This window comes from Sarcophilus harrisii, chromosome 1, assembly GCF_902635505.1.
Source record: "Sarcophilus harrisii chromosome 1, mSarHar1.11, whole genome shotgun sequence".
NCBI classification, from domain to species: Eukaryota; Metazoa; Chordata; class Mammalia; order Dasyuromorphia; family Dasyuridae; genus Sarcophilus; species Sarcophilus harrisii.
The window spans coordinates 199014313-199029154 of NC_045426.1; the positions used below are offsets into that span (position 1 = coordinate 199014313).

The 14842-nt window shown below is 31.9% G+C and overlaps 1 protein-coding gene across 1 annotated transcript in view; it reads right to left on the reverse strand.

Moving 5' to 3' along the window:
• Positions 1 to 14842, reverse strand: part of MEGF10 (multiple EGF like domains 10) — an 84910-nt gene that overhangs the window by 19849 nt on the left and 50219 nt on the right. The window contains exons 12-19 of the mRNA XM_012541132.2: positions 13733 to 13835; positions 8765 to 8911; positions 7717 to 7851; positions 7203 to 7331; positions 5552 to 5680; positions 3761 to 3889; positions 2030 to 2158; positions 422 to 658 (exon numbers count right to left, since the gene is read on the reverse strand). Coding sequence (XP_012396586.1) covers positions 422 to 658; positions 2030 to 2158; positions 3761 to 3889; positions 5552 to 5680; positions 7203 to 7331; positions 7717 to 7851; positions 8765 to 8911; positions 13733 to 13835 — 1138 coding nt within the window. The remainder of the gene's footprint in view (positions 1 to 421; positions 659 to 2029; positions 2159 to 3760; positions 3890 to 5551; positions 5681 to 7202; positions 7332 to 7716; positions 7852 to 8764; positions 8912 to 13732; positions 13836 to 14842) is intronic.

Here is a 14842-nt window from a genome sequence, read left to right on the forward strand (position 1 = left end):
TTTGCTTGGTTTTTTTCTTTCTCATTTTCCCTCTTTTTGATCTGATTTTTCTTGTGCAGCATGATAAACGGGAAAATATGTATAGAAGAATTGAACATGTTTAACCTATAATGGATTCCTTGCTGTAGAGGGGAAAGGAAAAGTAGGGAAGGAGGGAGAAAAAATTGGAACACAAGGTTTTGCAGCGGTAAATGTTGAAAATTATCTTTGTATGTATTTTGAAAAATAAAAAGCTATTGTTATTTAAAAAAAAAAGACAATTACTTAGAAGAGGAATCAGATATACCTTAATTTGTCCTTGAAAAGCAGATCTGAGAGAAATTTGTAAAACGCTTAATAGAAAGGAAAAACTTCCTAAGTCTTTAAAAAATTTTTCATTTTCAGTTAAAAATTCTGTTAGTTTCTCTCCTATTAGTCTTACCTGAAATAGTATAATCTGCAGTGATGACCCTCATAGCAGGAGTGTAGGTAACTGTTGGCATATTTGATTCTTTCTCCTTCTGTTTGTGTCTATAAATAATGAACAGTGCCAGCAGGAAGAGTACAACCAGGACAAGAATAATGATGCCTGCAATAGCCGCGATCTGATAAGAATGAGCAGGGTTAGCAGTACTTGTTCTGCTTAAACTGTTCAAGTTTCCAACTATTAAAATGCCAGCTAGAAAAAAAAGAAAACGCATGAGTGATTATTTTGTGCAGAAGACATGAGAGATATTTGGATGATTTCAATTCATAAAATATTCACTTGGAAGTTTCTGGAAACAGAAGAGCAAAAAGAAAAAAAAATATCATTTTTCCTCAGGAATACATCTGTGTCCAAAACAAACAGGCCTTACTCTCTCCTTTCCCCAAAGAAGTTCCTCTAAGATTAAAGTCCAGAAAACTTTAATTTGATTTGAGACATTATTCTATTTTTTATACATTTGTGAAGGTATGACAGATCACAAAATTCTTAAATGACTCAATTCTTAGAATTACTAAAATTTGATTTATGTCTATTTAAAAGATGTCTAGAAACACAGAATAATGTCATTTATAATCTGATCAAAAAATGACATACTTTATTCCATCCTCACATGAAGGAAAAAAGGAAGGGGAAAGAGTTTTTAAAAAGTTAAGTGACATACTCATAGTTACATAGCTATTAAGTGGGAGGTTGGAGTTGTACTCAGGTATTCCTGATTCTAGGCCCAGTAATGCACTGTACACTAGACCACCTAGCTGCCTCATTGACTATATATTATTAAATATATATATATATATATATATCTTTTGAAAGATAATGTTTCTGTCAGATTGCTGCCCAAGAAGGGGGCTATGCTGAAGCAAAAATAATTTGTTATAGCAAGACAATATAATAGGTAGATATCTAATTACCAAATTATTTTTGTATGGTAACTCATTGGAAGGATGTAGCCTAATATTACACAAGAATGCTCATTACTAGGAGTCAAAATTCAGAATAAAATACATCCATCTGTTCAAAGGGGAAGCAGTGGAAAGAACTTAAGAAATGGAATAAAGATCAAGGTTTTGATCTTCTCTGACATTGAATTATCATATGAACTCAAGTAAGACATTCTCTGGATCTAAGTTTCCTCATTTGTAAAATGAGTGGTTAGATTAGATTTTATGTAAGGCTCCTTAAAGCATTAACATGTTTTGTTTCCATGAACTTGCTGTTGTATAAAAATGAACTTTTTATATTTATCATAGACATGGTCCCCTATCCCTTTTTTACACATACCCAAAAATGTTATAGTGAATAATAATGATACAATCAAGGAACATCTTAAGTTAAATGTGATTACAGTAAATTAAAAGCAAAAGAAGAGTATAAAACCACATTCATTAAGAAAATACAATGCATAATAGTATTAAGGAATTATATTAAGAACTTGTGTTATATATTATATAATATATAAATTGTATTATTATATTAAGAAAATACTATATATATATATATATATATATAATAATTCTGTGCAATATCACAGAAATTTTCTAAATCCTCTTATTGCCCATTTACCTTGATCACATCTTGTACCCTTCCAGCCTGGACTGCAGTAACAAGTTCCTGTAATATGGTCACAAGTAGAATTGTTTAGACAGTCACATATTTGACGACAGCCATAGCCATATGTTCCTGAAGGACACTCTGAAGAAGAAGAGGAATCATATGTGAAGTTGAGCAAATTAATAGCAGCTTGACTAGATCTGATAAGTAAAGAAGTAATTTTGCTTAGGGAAAAAAATTCAAAATTTATTTTATGAATTGGGGTTTATAAAAGGGGAATTTTGTTTTACTTGTCAATTCTAAGGTAATGGTTATAAACGCTAAAAAGAATGAAGAACAACTATTTCCTAAGTGGTCTGAATTTCACAGAGAAGATCACAGAGAATTTGAAGTTTACTTTTAAATTAGAAATCTGAAATCAAAAAGCTAGATTTTTAAAAATTTGTTTGAATGTGGAATTTTTTTTTTATTGTGATCTTGCTTGGGACAGTAGTTCTAACCAACCGCACTGGGAAGTCTAAAAATTCATTCTAAAAATCCAGAATTTTTTTATAACTGAGCAGCAGGGGGCAATGTACTATTGTTGTCAACATTTTCAGTAAAAGTTTTAGGTGTCTGTTTACAAAAAGAACACTGGGAAAAGATTTTAAAAATAATTACACATTAAATAACTACTTTTAAAAGTACTTATCATTAAATAACTACTTTTAAAAGTAGTTATCAAACTTTCCATTGTTTGTGTTTTAAAATTATATACATATTTATACATACATGGACATATATGTAAATATAATATATACACATGGAATTATAATTTAAACATCTGAAGAGACTGTGCTTGCAATCATGCATATAATTTAGCAGCTGAACTAAAAAAGATTGAGACGTCTATTTTTTTTATACATTTGTGATGGCATGACAGATCACAAAATTCCTAAAAGTGATTCAATTCCTAAAAATTTTAGACTAAAATTGGATTTATGTCTATTTAAAACATTTCTGGAAACACAGAATAATGTCATTTATAATCTGTGTTTTATATCCTGGGCAGATGAGAAGAAGGACACATCATCTGTTCTCAGCCGGTTCAGTGTTGTTAGCCCATGTATCAAAAGTCCTTCAGACTTCATTTGTCTCAGAATTCCTTTTTCATGGAATCAACCTCATTCCCAGTGACTGAAAAGCCTGGAGACATATTTTAAGCCTAGGAAATTAGGACTGGGGGATGATGACAGGCCAACATGGCAGGATAACATATTTTCTTTCAGAGGGGGACAGAGGAGAGGTTAGGTAAGGAAAGAAGGCATGTATAGGAATAGATCATTCATTAAAAGACAATGATGAAGCTTTTGTTTGTTTGTGTTTTCTCACCACTCTATTCTAGTTTATTCTAATCAACTAAATTAAATCTACCAAAGAAGGAATCCAGAAAATTAAGCTAAAGACCAAAGTTGTTATAATATCAGATTTTTATCTTCTCTGTACAGGTTTTAATATTGTCTAGTACATAAAATGAGACAATAGAAAGCTTCAGGAATAGAATGAAAAATCTGAATTCAGTTTTGTTTATTATTTCCTTCAGCCACAGGATTATGGAGTGATCATGACAATTTTCAACCTTTTGATTACCTTCAAAAAAAAAAAAAAAGATCTCTGCTTTTGTGTCTCTCAGGTGAAAGTAGGTAATTAAAATAAGTTTCATTCAAATTATAATTTAGTGGTGTAAAGTATTTTTATACTCACTCTGTTCACAGTGTTTCCCCATGAATCCAGTGCGGCAAGTGCATTGTCCTGAGATATGGTCACAATCAGCTCCGTTTTGACACTGGCATATTAATGCACAATCTTTTCCATAAAACCCCAGAGGGCATCCTTTGGGACAAATAAGGATGATGAGGATTAGAGGAAGAAACAGGAGTTAAATAGAAATACAGCCCAGAATGAATTATTCTAATTCAGTGAATACAAGATGATGAAAAGGCAAGAAAAGAAGAATAATCTCTTACAGTTGTTATTTGAGTATAAAAGCACAGTTCTTACAAGTACATCACTATTCACTAAAAGGTATGTCACCATTGTTAAAACAGTTTAACCATTAATGTTGTATCTATAATCTTTTAAAGCAATACCAATTTAAACCTCCAGAAATATATTTGTGTGTGTTTGTGGAGGGAGGGGAGAGGTAGCTACTTTATCACATTGTCATTGAAATCCTCCAAAGCGCTTTATTTTAAGCAATGACTATTGTCCAATTGTTTTCCCCAAATATTGAAATTATCAAGTATCATCTGTTCCAAGAAAAGAATGTCACATTGGTAGAATGTTCAGTATATGACAAATATTCAAAATCAATATTTCAAATTTACTATTGTTTAGAGGTTTATCTTGTGGTGAGACATAGTAAAAATTACACACATACACATACGCACATACATACAACTATAGCACCCAGATTCCTATGGTCATTGCAATTATATGATGCTTTAAAATTTGAAAAGCGTTTTCCTCATAATTCTGTGAGATAGTTTGGACAAGTTGGATAATCCTCATTTTTTTCACATGAAGAAACTGAGGTTCAGTAACTTGTTCAAGTCATGCATATCTAGTACTCATTGGAGATTCATTATATGACATGCCCAAGATTATATCATGATTTTCAGTCTACAGCTTTGTTAATTAAAAAAAAGAATATAAAATGAGTTTGGATAACAAACACTTTATACAATTCAGGGAGATCCCCTCTAGCCTTATTTAGTACCTGCCACTTTATAGAAGGATGTCTATTGAGATAGGATGAATGAAAATGATACTAAAAAAGTAAAAAAAAAAGTTTAGGAATATGAACATCCAGTTTACAACACACTCTCATATAGCCAAAGTCTGACTATTGTATTCTGGAGCTTCCAATTCAACCTATTAATTAATTTTAATTAATAATTAACCTTAATCCTCAATACTATTATAGAAAGAGAAAATTTGGCACATGAAGTCACAAAGACCTGATTTTAACTTTTGACTCTGACACATTAGTTTTGTGATACTGGGCAGATGATTTAGCCCCAGGAAATTCTCTAAAACTATAAGTTGATCTGTTTTTATAAAAGAATTTCCTCACTACAAGCTCCCTAAAGAAATGAAACCATAAAAAAATAAAAAATAAAAAAAAACAAAAAAATAAAAAAAATAAATGAAACCATAAACCCAAATTAAAAAAAAAAGCTATAATAGTGTATGTTTAAAATCTTGTCTGCTGCAATTATTTTTTCATGCATATTTGCAATATATTAGTCATACTGAACTAAATAGGGAATAACTTGGGATCTAAAGCCTAATCATTATCATTGTTTTTTTTGGAAAAGTGAGTTATGATTTCCAAATAACTGATTGACAAACAAATTCACGGAATGTAATTTATTTATAACTTGGGAAATTTCTATACTGTAGAATTAGTCCCCATATATGGTACACACAAAGAATGAACATTGTTTTCTTGGTTTCTTTTAAGCACCATGGCCAACAATATGACCTGCTTACTCTGGGTGCAGTAGAGACCTGTCCAACCTGCTGTACATTTGCATTCTCCATCATAGGCACTGCAATAGGCCCCATTGTGGCAGTTGCATGTATGGATACAGTTTGGACCCCAGTGGGCTGGTGGGCAGGCTGAAACCAGGAGAAATATATTAGTTTTCTGAAACAGTCACCACGTAAGGCAAATGTTAACTTAAAATAAAAAAAAAACATTAGACTGTCTGCTAATCATTCAACAAGAAATATTGTCACAAAGAAATATTGAGGAGTTATCATGAAAATCAATCGTTTTCAAGAAGATCAAAGATACTCTGATCAAGCTAAATAAACCTTCTTTATGATGGTTATAGAGGCAACTTTAGTAGAAATACCCATCTATTCATGTTGCCAAACACTTTTACTGTCAATATACAGATCTCCTTCTAGCACTTTCTTCTCCTAAAAGGGAATGAAAAGACAAATTCTAAAATAAAGATAATTGAAGAGGAAATATATATATATATATATATATATATATAATAGTATATAAATTTATTACATTTCTAACAGTATATATATGTTCAGTTTCTGACAGTATTCGGTTTTCCATTTTCTAAAACATCTGTTTTTCTGTGTCCAGATGTTTCCCAGAATTAGCAGAGTCCATAAAAAAAAAGTACAGCTCCAGGCTAACTATGGTGATATCTGGTGGCATATCAAAATATAATAGTATATAAATGTAGCACATGAGCAATAGTCATGTCTAATGCTTCCTTTCTCCCAGAATTTGTAATTCAAGAGATCTTACATTATTCTCTCAGAAATGTGGAACAGCTTCTGCTACTTGCCCAACTCACAAAAATCTTTGCCTTATTCAAAATGTCTATTAGTGAAAGGTTGCTTCTCTGACTGCTGCTATGAAGTTTAAACTGCATGTCTTAGAAGCTGCTGTGCAAAATAGCGACAGTTATTTCTTGATTGCTCATATACAGAAAAAGGTAGGCCAGATTTCAATGACTAAATTTTGTATATTTTACAATAAACAGTACCAGATTTTCCTAGTAGCTAATTAATTCTTATTTATAAATGCTTTTGAAATGATAATAGTTATTTTGAACCCCTAAAGAAATCATTTTCAATGCTTTCACAGGTACTGTAAAAGTTCACAAAAACTATCGTACTAACATTCATACCCTCATTTTTTATGTGAGGAAAGTAAATTTGAGAAGGTGACATGAAACCTCACAGAGAAAATGAAAGGCTGCTAGCCACCCAAAGGACAAATTAAAAGTCTGGATTGTGGAGACAGCCCTGATATTCAGATTTCAGAGTACAATTCAGGAAATTAAAACTCCATAGTCATCCACATGTAGATAAATAGCACAGTGCAATGAAGAAACAGCTTAATAAATAATAACAACAAGGAGTGAAGTAGTGCTTTAAGGTTGCAAAGGATTTTACAAATATTATTTTGTTTTATTCCCACAACACCCTATGAAATATATGCCATCTGATGACTTGAAAATTCCCAAGGTAATTTTTGCCCCAAGAGAATTTGTCTCATAATTAACCACACTATCTTTCAATAATCCTGAAAAAAATCATTTAAAAATAAGGGCTAATAAACTGTTCTAAGAAGATATTTCTTACTAAAAAGAAAATACATTAAACTTACGCTGAGAGCAGTCACTACCAATCCAACCAGGGTAGCACTGGCAAGATCTGTCAATGGGATTACAGGTTCCATTGTTGGTACATGTGCAAATTCCCCCACAATTTTTTCCAAATCTACCACTGGGACAAACTGCAGAGAAGTCAAAAGTTATTATTAAATGATTGAAATATATATTCTGTTTTTCTGACTTTCATTTTTGAAATGAATGAAAATGGAGAAAGAGACTCAGTAAGAAACCACTAAAACCAGAATTTTGCTTTTCTTTATATATTTTTTTCCATTTGGGAATATTATCACTCAAATGAAAATAGTACAGTTCAAAGAATATATACATACATATATATATATATGCATGTATGTATTTATTTAAAAACTTCAAGCAATGAACCAGATTCTTCTAAACTAGAAAAAAAAATTTTAAATGGTAGATATAATTGTCAAAAGGCATGTTAGTATAAGTATTTCCTTTGGAAATTTTTGGTTACTGTGTTTACTTCTGGTGAATTGCCTTTACCTTCATTACAAAGAGCTCCTGTGAAGCCAGGTAAGCAATCACACAGTCCAGTGATATGGTGGCATGGTCCACTGCTATGCACACATTTAGGACATTTCTGGCTACAACGATGCCCATAAAATCCAGGTAAACAAACTGAAACCAAAGAGAAAATTCATGGTAATTTTCCATTTTACTTTCTTCTTATTTTCTATGTCACATTTTGGGTTAATGGCAAAAAAGAGAAAAAGATGGTGTTGACAGAAATGGTTAATTAAATTATTCAAAGAAAACAGAATCAAAGATTTGTAATGATTTTTAACATATTTTTTAAAAAAGCAATTAACATTAATAGTCATTTCAAATACAATTGAGTCACCATGCAGTTTATTTGTTCTCAGTTAACAGCAGAAAAAGGACAGAATATATATGATAGATTTTTCTTGCTCAAAAGGTTTCAGATTAACAGAAAGTGAAGGTTTTAGTGATTTGATTTGCATTTAGCTAACGTTTATTTTAAGCTTGCAAATTACTTTCACAAGACAAAACTTTTCAGTAGACAAATTATGTTTACATTGATTCTAGATGCATTTATCAATATCAATCTACCTCCATATGACTGCTGCTTATAACACTAAATTAATGAAGAATGGCAATAAAAGGTAAAAATGGCTGTTAAGGCAGCAAGATACTGGCAGTCAATTCAAATTATATGAATTGAATAGAATGTCTTCTTGCCAAATGATTTTTGATCTTTCTTGTAATACTGATGTAAAGATCAAGTAAAATATCCGAATGGTATTGACAATTATACTATGTAAATGTTTGAAGTCTGATTACTTAAATGGACAATTAAGGATAGAATGGAGGGGGAAAAAATCATAAAAGAGCTGCTATTGAGTCATTTCAGCAAGGCACACAGAGAATCAACTATATTGTTCATTCTAACCTCAAATCTCTAAAGTGATATGTCATCCCCATCTTTCATGCAAAAAGTTTAACAGCAAAAATTATTCTTTACACAGACCTGAGAGAAAAGGAGAAAATAAAATCCTGATGAGTTACTTACTCCTTTGACAAGTGGTGCCTCTGAAACCAGGTGCACATTCACAGATCCCATCATCGGGTGAGCAGGATGCTCCATTTTTGCAGTAACAGGGCAGTGAGCAGTTAGGGCCCCAGTGCCCTTCAGCGCACACACTGTCACAATGGATACCTTCAAATAATTGAAGCATAGAGTTATCTTATCAGTGGGAGTTATTTCAGAGGCAATTAAATAAGAAATAAGAAATTGTTTTTTTCTTATTTTGTATTTAAGTTTAAAATAAATACACAAACAAAACAAAACAAAAGAATAGGAAAGTCTGGAAGAAGGAAAGGTTTTAAGGGAAAGATAATAAGTTCTGTTTTGAACATGTTGAATTTGAGATGTCTAGGTAGATATGAATGTCCAAGAGGCAGTTAGTGATACAGAACAGAAGCTCAAGAGAAAAACTGGAGCAGGATATACCTCCCTGGGAATCACCTGCAGTGATTATAACGGAGCCCATGAGAGCTGATGGGATCACTAAGAAAATATATAGAGGAAGAAGAGAGCCCAGGATGACTTGAAGAATACCAAGTTAGTGGGCATGACGTGGATGAAGATACAGCAAAGCAGAATGAGAAAGAGCAGTTGGACAAATAGGAAAAGAAGAAAAGTGTTAGAAAAAGAGAAAAGGCTGCAGAGAGGTCAAAAAAGATAAGGAAAGAGAAAAAATCATTAAAAGATCATTGGTTATTTTGGAGATTATTTAACTGAATCATGAGATTGCAAGCCAGCTGCAAAGCTTATTAACAATAGTTTTCCTTAAAGTACTGCAATTAGTAATGAACTGAACCAGCTACGCCCAGAGAAAGAAGTCTGAGTGATGACTAAAAACAAATTCACATTGAACTCCCAATCCCTATATTTATGCCCACCTGCATTTTTGATTTCCTTCACAAGCTAATTGTACAATATTTCAGAGTCTGATTCTTTTTGTACAGCAAAATAACGGTTTGGTCATGTATACTTATTGTGTATCTAATTTATATTTTAATATATTTAACATCTATTGGTCATCCTGCCATCTGGGGGAGAGGGTGGGGGGTAAGAGGTGAAAAATTGGAACAAGAGGTTTGGCAATTGTTAATGCTGTAAAGTTACCCATGCATATAACCTGTAAATAAAAGGCTATTAAATAAAAAAAAAAGAAAAAAAATAAAGTACTGCAATTTGTCTGGTCAAAATCCATGAAAAAAAAATTCTGCTCACTGAGATTAGTTATTTTAAATTTATTTGAGAAATACAAATTCACAAATCAGGAATTTTTATGCTTTATTTATTTATTTTCCTTGGGGAACAAGAAAAGGAGAAGCACAAATGTCAGAGATTCATCATAAGACTTATGCTCCCAACAATAGTAATGGGTCTACTAGATATAGTAGCAAGGAAAGCTATATTGCTGTTCTTTACCAGAAGAGATAAAATATGATTGGGGAAATTTCATGAAACTTGAGAGGAAAAAAGAGGCAGATGCCCCAAGTAGTAAGAAAATTTAAAAAAAAATTAAGTATATCAAGTCAGAGAATTGTCATGTCAAATTAAAGCTCTGGAATACAAGAAGGAAAAAGAACAGATTTCAAAAACATTGATACTGAATTCTAAGACCTTGGCACAATTACCTCCCCTGTCAAAATAGCTCTTTCACAATCAACCCCTATTTGGAGCATACATTTCATTTCTATAGAGTCACAGAGAATTCAAGCACTTGCAAGATTTCCCTAATTTGTAATGAATGTTGTTCTCAAAAATCACATTTCTTCCATGAACTATCCTTCTTGCCAATTGATACTTGGCATGTCACATAATCTTCTGTGCAAGAATAAGGAGAAGAAATAAAATTAGTTGATGTTAATCAATTGACTCAAAAGTTGATGTTCAAATTAAAAACAATACTTTATATCATAGAAGCCTCTTACAATGCACATATTCATGACAGGTTTGTAGGTGATTGAACATCCAGACTTAGGCTAAAATATATTATAGTTTTTACCAGCAGTGTTTATCCCTGTCCATAATTAAAGTTTTTAATCTAAGTATAGTATACTTTTGAAACCTCAACAATTGTTTTCTCCCATCTCTATGTGAGCTTAAAGTACATACTCTTTATATGCAGTAGAGAATATATTTTAGGAAGAAATACAACTGTAAAGAAATGTCATACAATGGACTGAAATAACTATAGATTAATGTCCTAACTCAAAAGGCTTAGAAAAATACCAAGATGAGTCATTCTAGGCTGCCCTTAAGCAACAATTATTTTTAAGCTAAATAACCAATAGGTTTTCATATGGAAAATTAACTCAATCACTATATGATATCCCTTCCTAAGCACAGGCACATTTACATAATGATGGACAGTCTAATTACAGTATTATGTTGTATGAAAGGATCAATGTTATTTTCTATGGAGTCCTTAAAAGTCTAAGGCCAGACAGTATGATTTATGTTGCCAATTCCTGTCTTTCCTGATCCAGACAGTGCAATGCAACATTTTCTTCCAGTCCATAGGCCAACATTTGCATCCTCTTTTATGTAGACTTAGACTTATGTAGACTACTTATGTAGACTTATATAGACTTTTATGTAGACTTACAGTCTGGTTCTCAACCAAAGCAGATAACCACATAACTACCAGTGAATACAAAAATATCCAGATGTTGTTTTAATACAAATTAAGATATTAATACAACAATGGCACATTTGGTATGAGAGAATTTAAAAAATGATCTAATCTGCCTATTAGAAAAGTCTTTATTTTACTAGGAAAAAAAGTGAAATCTTTGTATTTATGAAGGAGGTAGCTAAATCAGTTTGGGGAAAACACTTTATCCTAGATAAAGTAACTGCTGAAATCAAGGAAACAGAGCTATAGGGTTTGTACTTTGCTATAACAGAATGAACAAAAATGATTTATTTTTTAAAAAAACTTCTATTATCTTTGTGATTTATTTCGAATAGAGGAATTTCTTGTAAGGCTAACCTCAAAGAAATTCACTTCCCACAGGAACAGATATGACTTTTAACAATTCTTGTGAACCCAAGGCTTGCATACTCCATTTCTTTTTCTGCCATAGAATACCACTAATTGAATATGTACTCTAAATGAGTCTAAAAAGCTCTAAAAACCCAGCTAAGAAGCTTACTTCTAAGCACTCTTCCTTATTACACATTTCATTTTGATTTCTCACATTCTAACTCGCCTCCTCCATCTTACAGACATGCAATTATTTTGCTTGTTTGTATGTGGACTTACAGCATATTTAGAATAGTGCTTGCCATATCATAGTTAAACTAAAATTCCATCTTCTATAAAAAGATTTTACCAATCTTTTTTAATTCTAGTACCTTTCCTCTTTATATTAGTTCCTATTTTTTTCTATATATGTACATATTTTTATACATTTTTGTTTGTTTGTTTGTTTTCTCATCCATTAGACTGTGAACTCCTTAAGGGCAAAACTGTCTTTTATCTTTTTATGTATCCTCAGTACTTGATTGACTAGTTTAATAAATGCTTTTTCATTTATTAATTCACTTAGCAAACTTAGTTCTCTTCTAAAAAGAGTAGCAGAACTCACTGGGTCATCATTCAGTATCACTCTCACTTTTGATAAGATGATAAGAGAATATTTTTTCCCTTAGACTTTTATCAAGTCTAAGTTCTCATTTATATATTAGGAGTGTATGCAGCAGCAAATTAAAATAGATCCTTCTAGGTAATTTCATATTTTCCTAAATATAAAAGTGACTAAATCTAAAGCAAAAAAAAAATAGCAGTATTGCTTTCTCACTATTGAAGACATAATTTTTTAAAGGTTTGGGAATATATAGTCTACCTTTCATTTAGCCCTTACTTTAAAATTGTAACATGCTACTGAAGATTAGACCAACAATTGCTTTTATTATGTTTTTGGAATCACACTTTAAAAAATATTAATGATTCTATTTTAGCCATTACAAGTCATCCTTCTAGAACAGTATGGCATTTTGATTTTTTTCCCTTGATCATAGAGAATTTGGATATGTTCATTTAACTTGCATTTAAGTTTAAATAAAAATTTCAGGAAAACAGGAATATTGAAACACCAAGATGTAATGTTAAATATCTATATCTTAGCAACAAATAACACTGCTCTCAAAGACAAAGCACTTTATTACCTTGACAGACTTTGTAATTAAAATATCCCACCATGAAGCAACATAATAAAAAAGAAACTTCTGAATATAGTTGATTAATTAGTTCAAAAGAGCAATCTGGACCTACCTGCTTTAAGATCATGTTTGTTTAAAAAAGTCAATTATACCCAAGAATGGATATCTAAGCCTTTGGAAACCTTTCAGCTTTATAGTCTCTATTCATCTTTACAATTTCATTTAATTTGCATTCTTCCTCAAGTTTCTCATAGCAGACCATAATATGGATCTCTCCTTTGCATTTATCATTGTCTCTTCTTACATAATTGTTCTTATACATATATTTTCCTTTTATTAGAGTATAAGTCCTGTGTATTTGTATATCTCCAACATCTAATCTAATACTTTTCATGTAGTAGTCACTTAATAAAAGGCTATCAGATTGAACAGAAATTACTCAGAGAGATTTGCCTTACTCTTTATTTATGTTTACATTATTTTCTAAGTTTACCAATAGAAATCATATGATCAGATCTGACAAGGACCTTATAGGTCATTTAATATGATGCCTTTACATTACAGATAAGGAAAAAAAATGCCCAGAGAGGTGAGATGATTTATTGAGTTTGTCAGGTAATTGTCAAAGATAAGGTCATGATGTTCAACAATATTCTATCAGTACTAGGAGTCTTAATTTTCTTCTATTATTAAAAGATTGATGTATGTCATTTCATTGAAGGAGAGCTAAGGGGCTGAAAAGGACAGTGCTAGCTTTTTTATTATTTAGTTTTTCTCTCTGGGGCCTCTGATTCTTACCTGACCATCCAGGGAGACAATGGCAATAACCAGTGGTGGGATGACAGCCGTCAGCATGACTACAGTCACAGCGCTCCATGCAGTTCAGCCCATATGTTCCATCCTGTCAATATAGTTGTTCAAATACAGCAATGAAAGATGTGGAATCTTACAGAACATAGGGTTCAGAAGAGGAGAGAGCAATAGCAAGACACATGTCATTTTGGATATTATGGAAATAACTACCCTCTTCTGCTTTTCTTACTTCTTTAGCCACTTATTTGAACAAAATTTCCTACCTTAATATAAATAATATTCCCCAAAAGGTTTTACAATATAATTTGGAATTGGTTAAATTAAAAAGTTAAGATGATGACCTTTAAATAGTACTTTGAAAAATAAACTGTAAATAAACTATTAAGTAAAAGTCTATATTAAGTAAATCTATATTAATAAAAGTTCATTCACTGTCTCAGCATATATATCAGTTACACTGATGCATAAAGAAAAGAAACATTTTTCTTCTCAGTTATCTTCATTATTTTGAAGAGTCTAAGCCACAAGAAATTTTTTGTTTTAAGAATGAGACAGATAAATGTGGAAAGACTGAATCAGAAAACCTCATACTATTGAATGTCTCCCACCGAAACAGACATTAGAATCTCTCCCACAGATATTAAAACCACAGATTTAGAACTAGAAGGGCCAGGCACAATGGTGCCTGCCTGTAATCTCCACTGCTTGGAGGCTGGTGAATTGCTTGAGTTCAGGAGTTCTGAGCTGCAGGAGAGCTAAAGGTGTCTACTCTAAATCTGGTATCAATATAGTGAACTTCTGAGAGTGAAGAGCTACTGGGCTGCCTAAAGAGGGACAATGCAGACCAAGTTAGAAAAAGGGCACAGGTTGAAGCCACCATTCCATTCAGCCTTAGGATCAGGCCTGTGAAAGGCACTTCCAGATTGAGTGAAATTAAACTACTTGGCCAGAGCAGCATAGTTAGTAAATGTCTGAGAGAGACTTTGAACCTAAGCCTTTTTAATTCTAGATCGTGGCCATCATCCAGTAGGCAATCTTATATTAAGTAGAGGAAAAAGCAAGATTCTTCCTTTTCTTTATAGTTCTAGGTATACT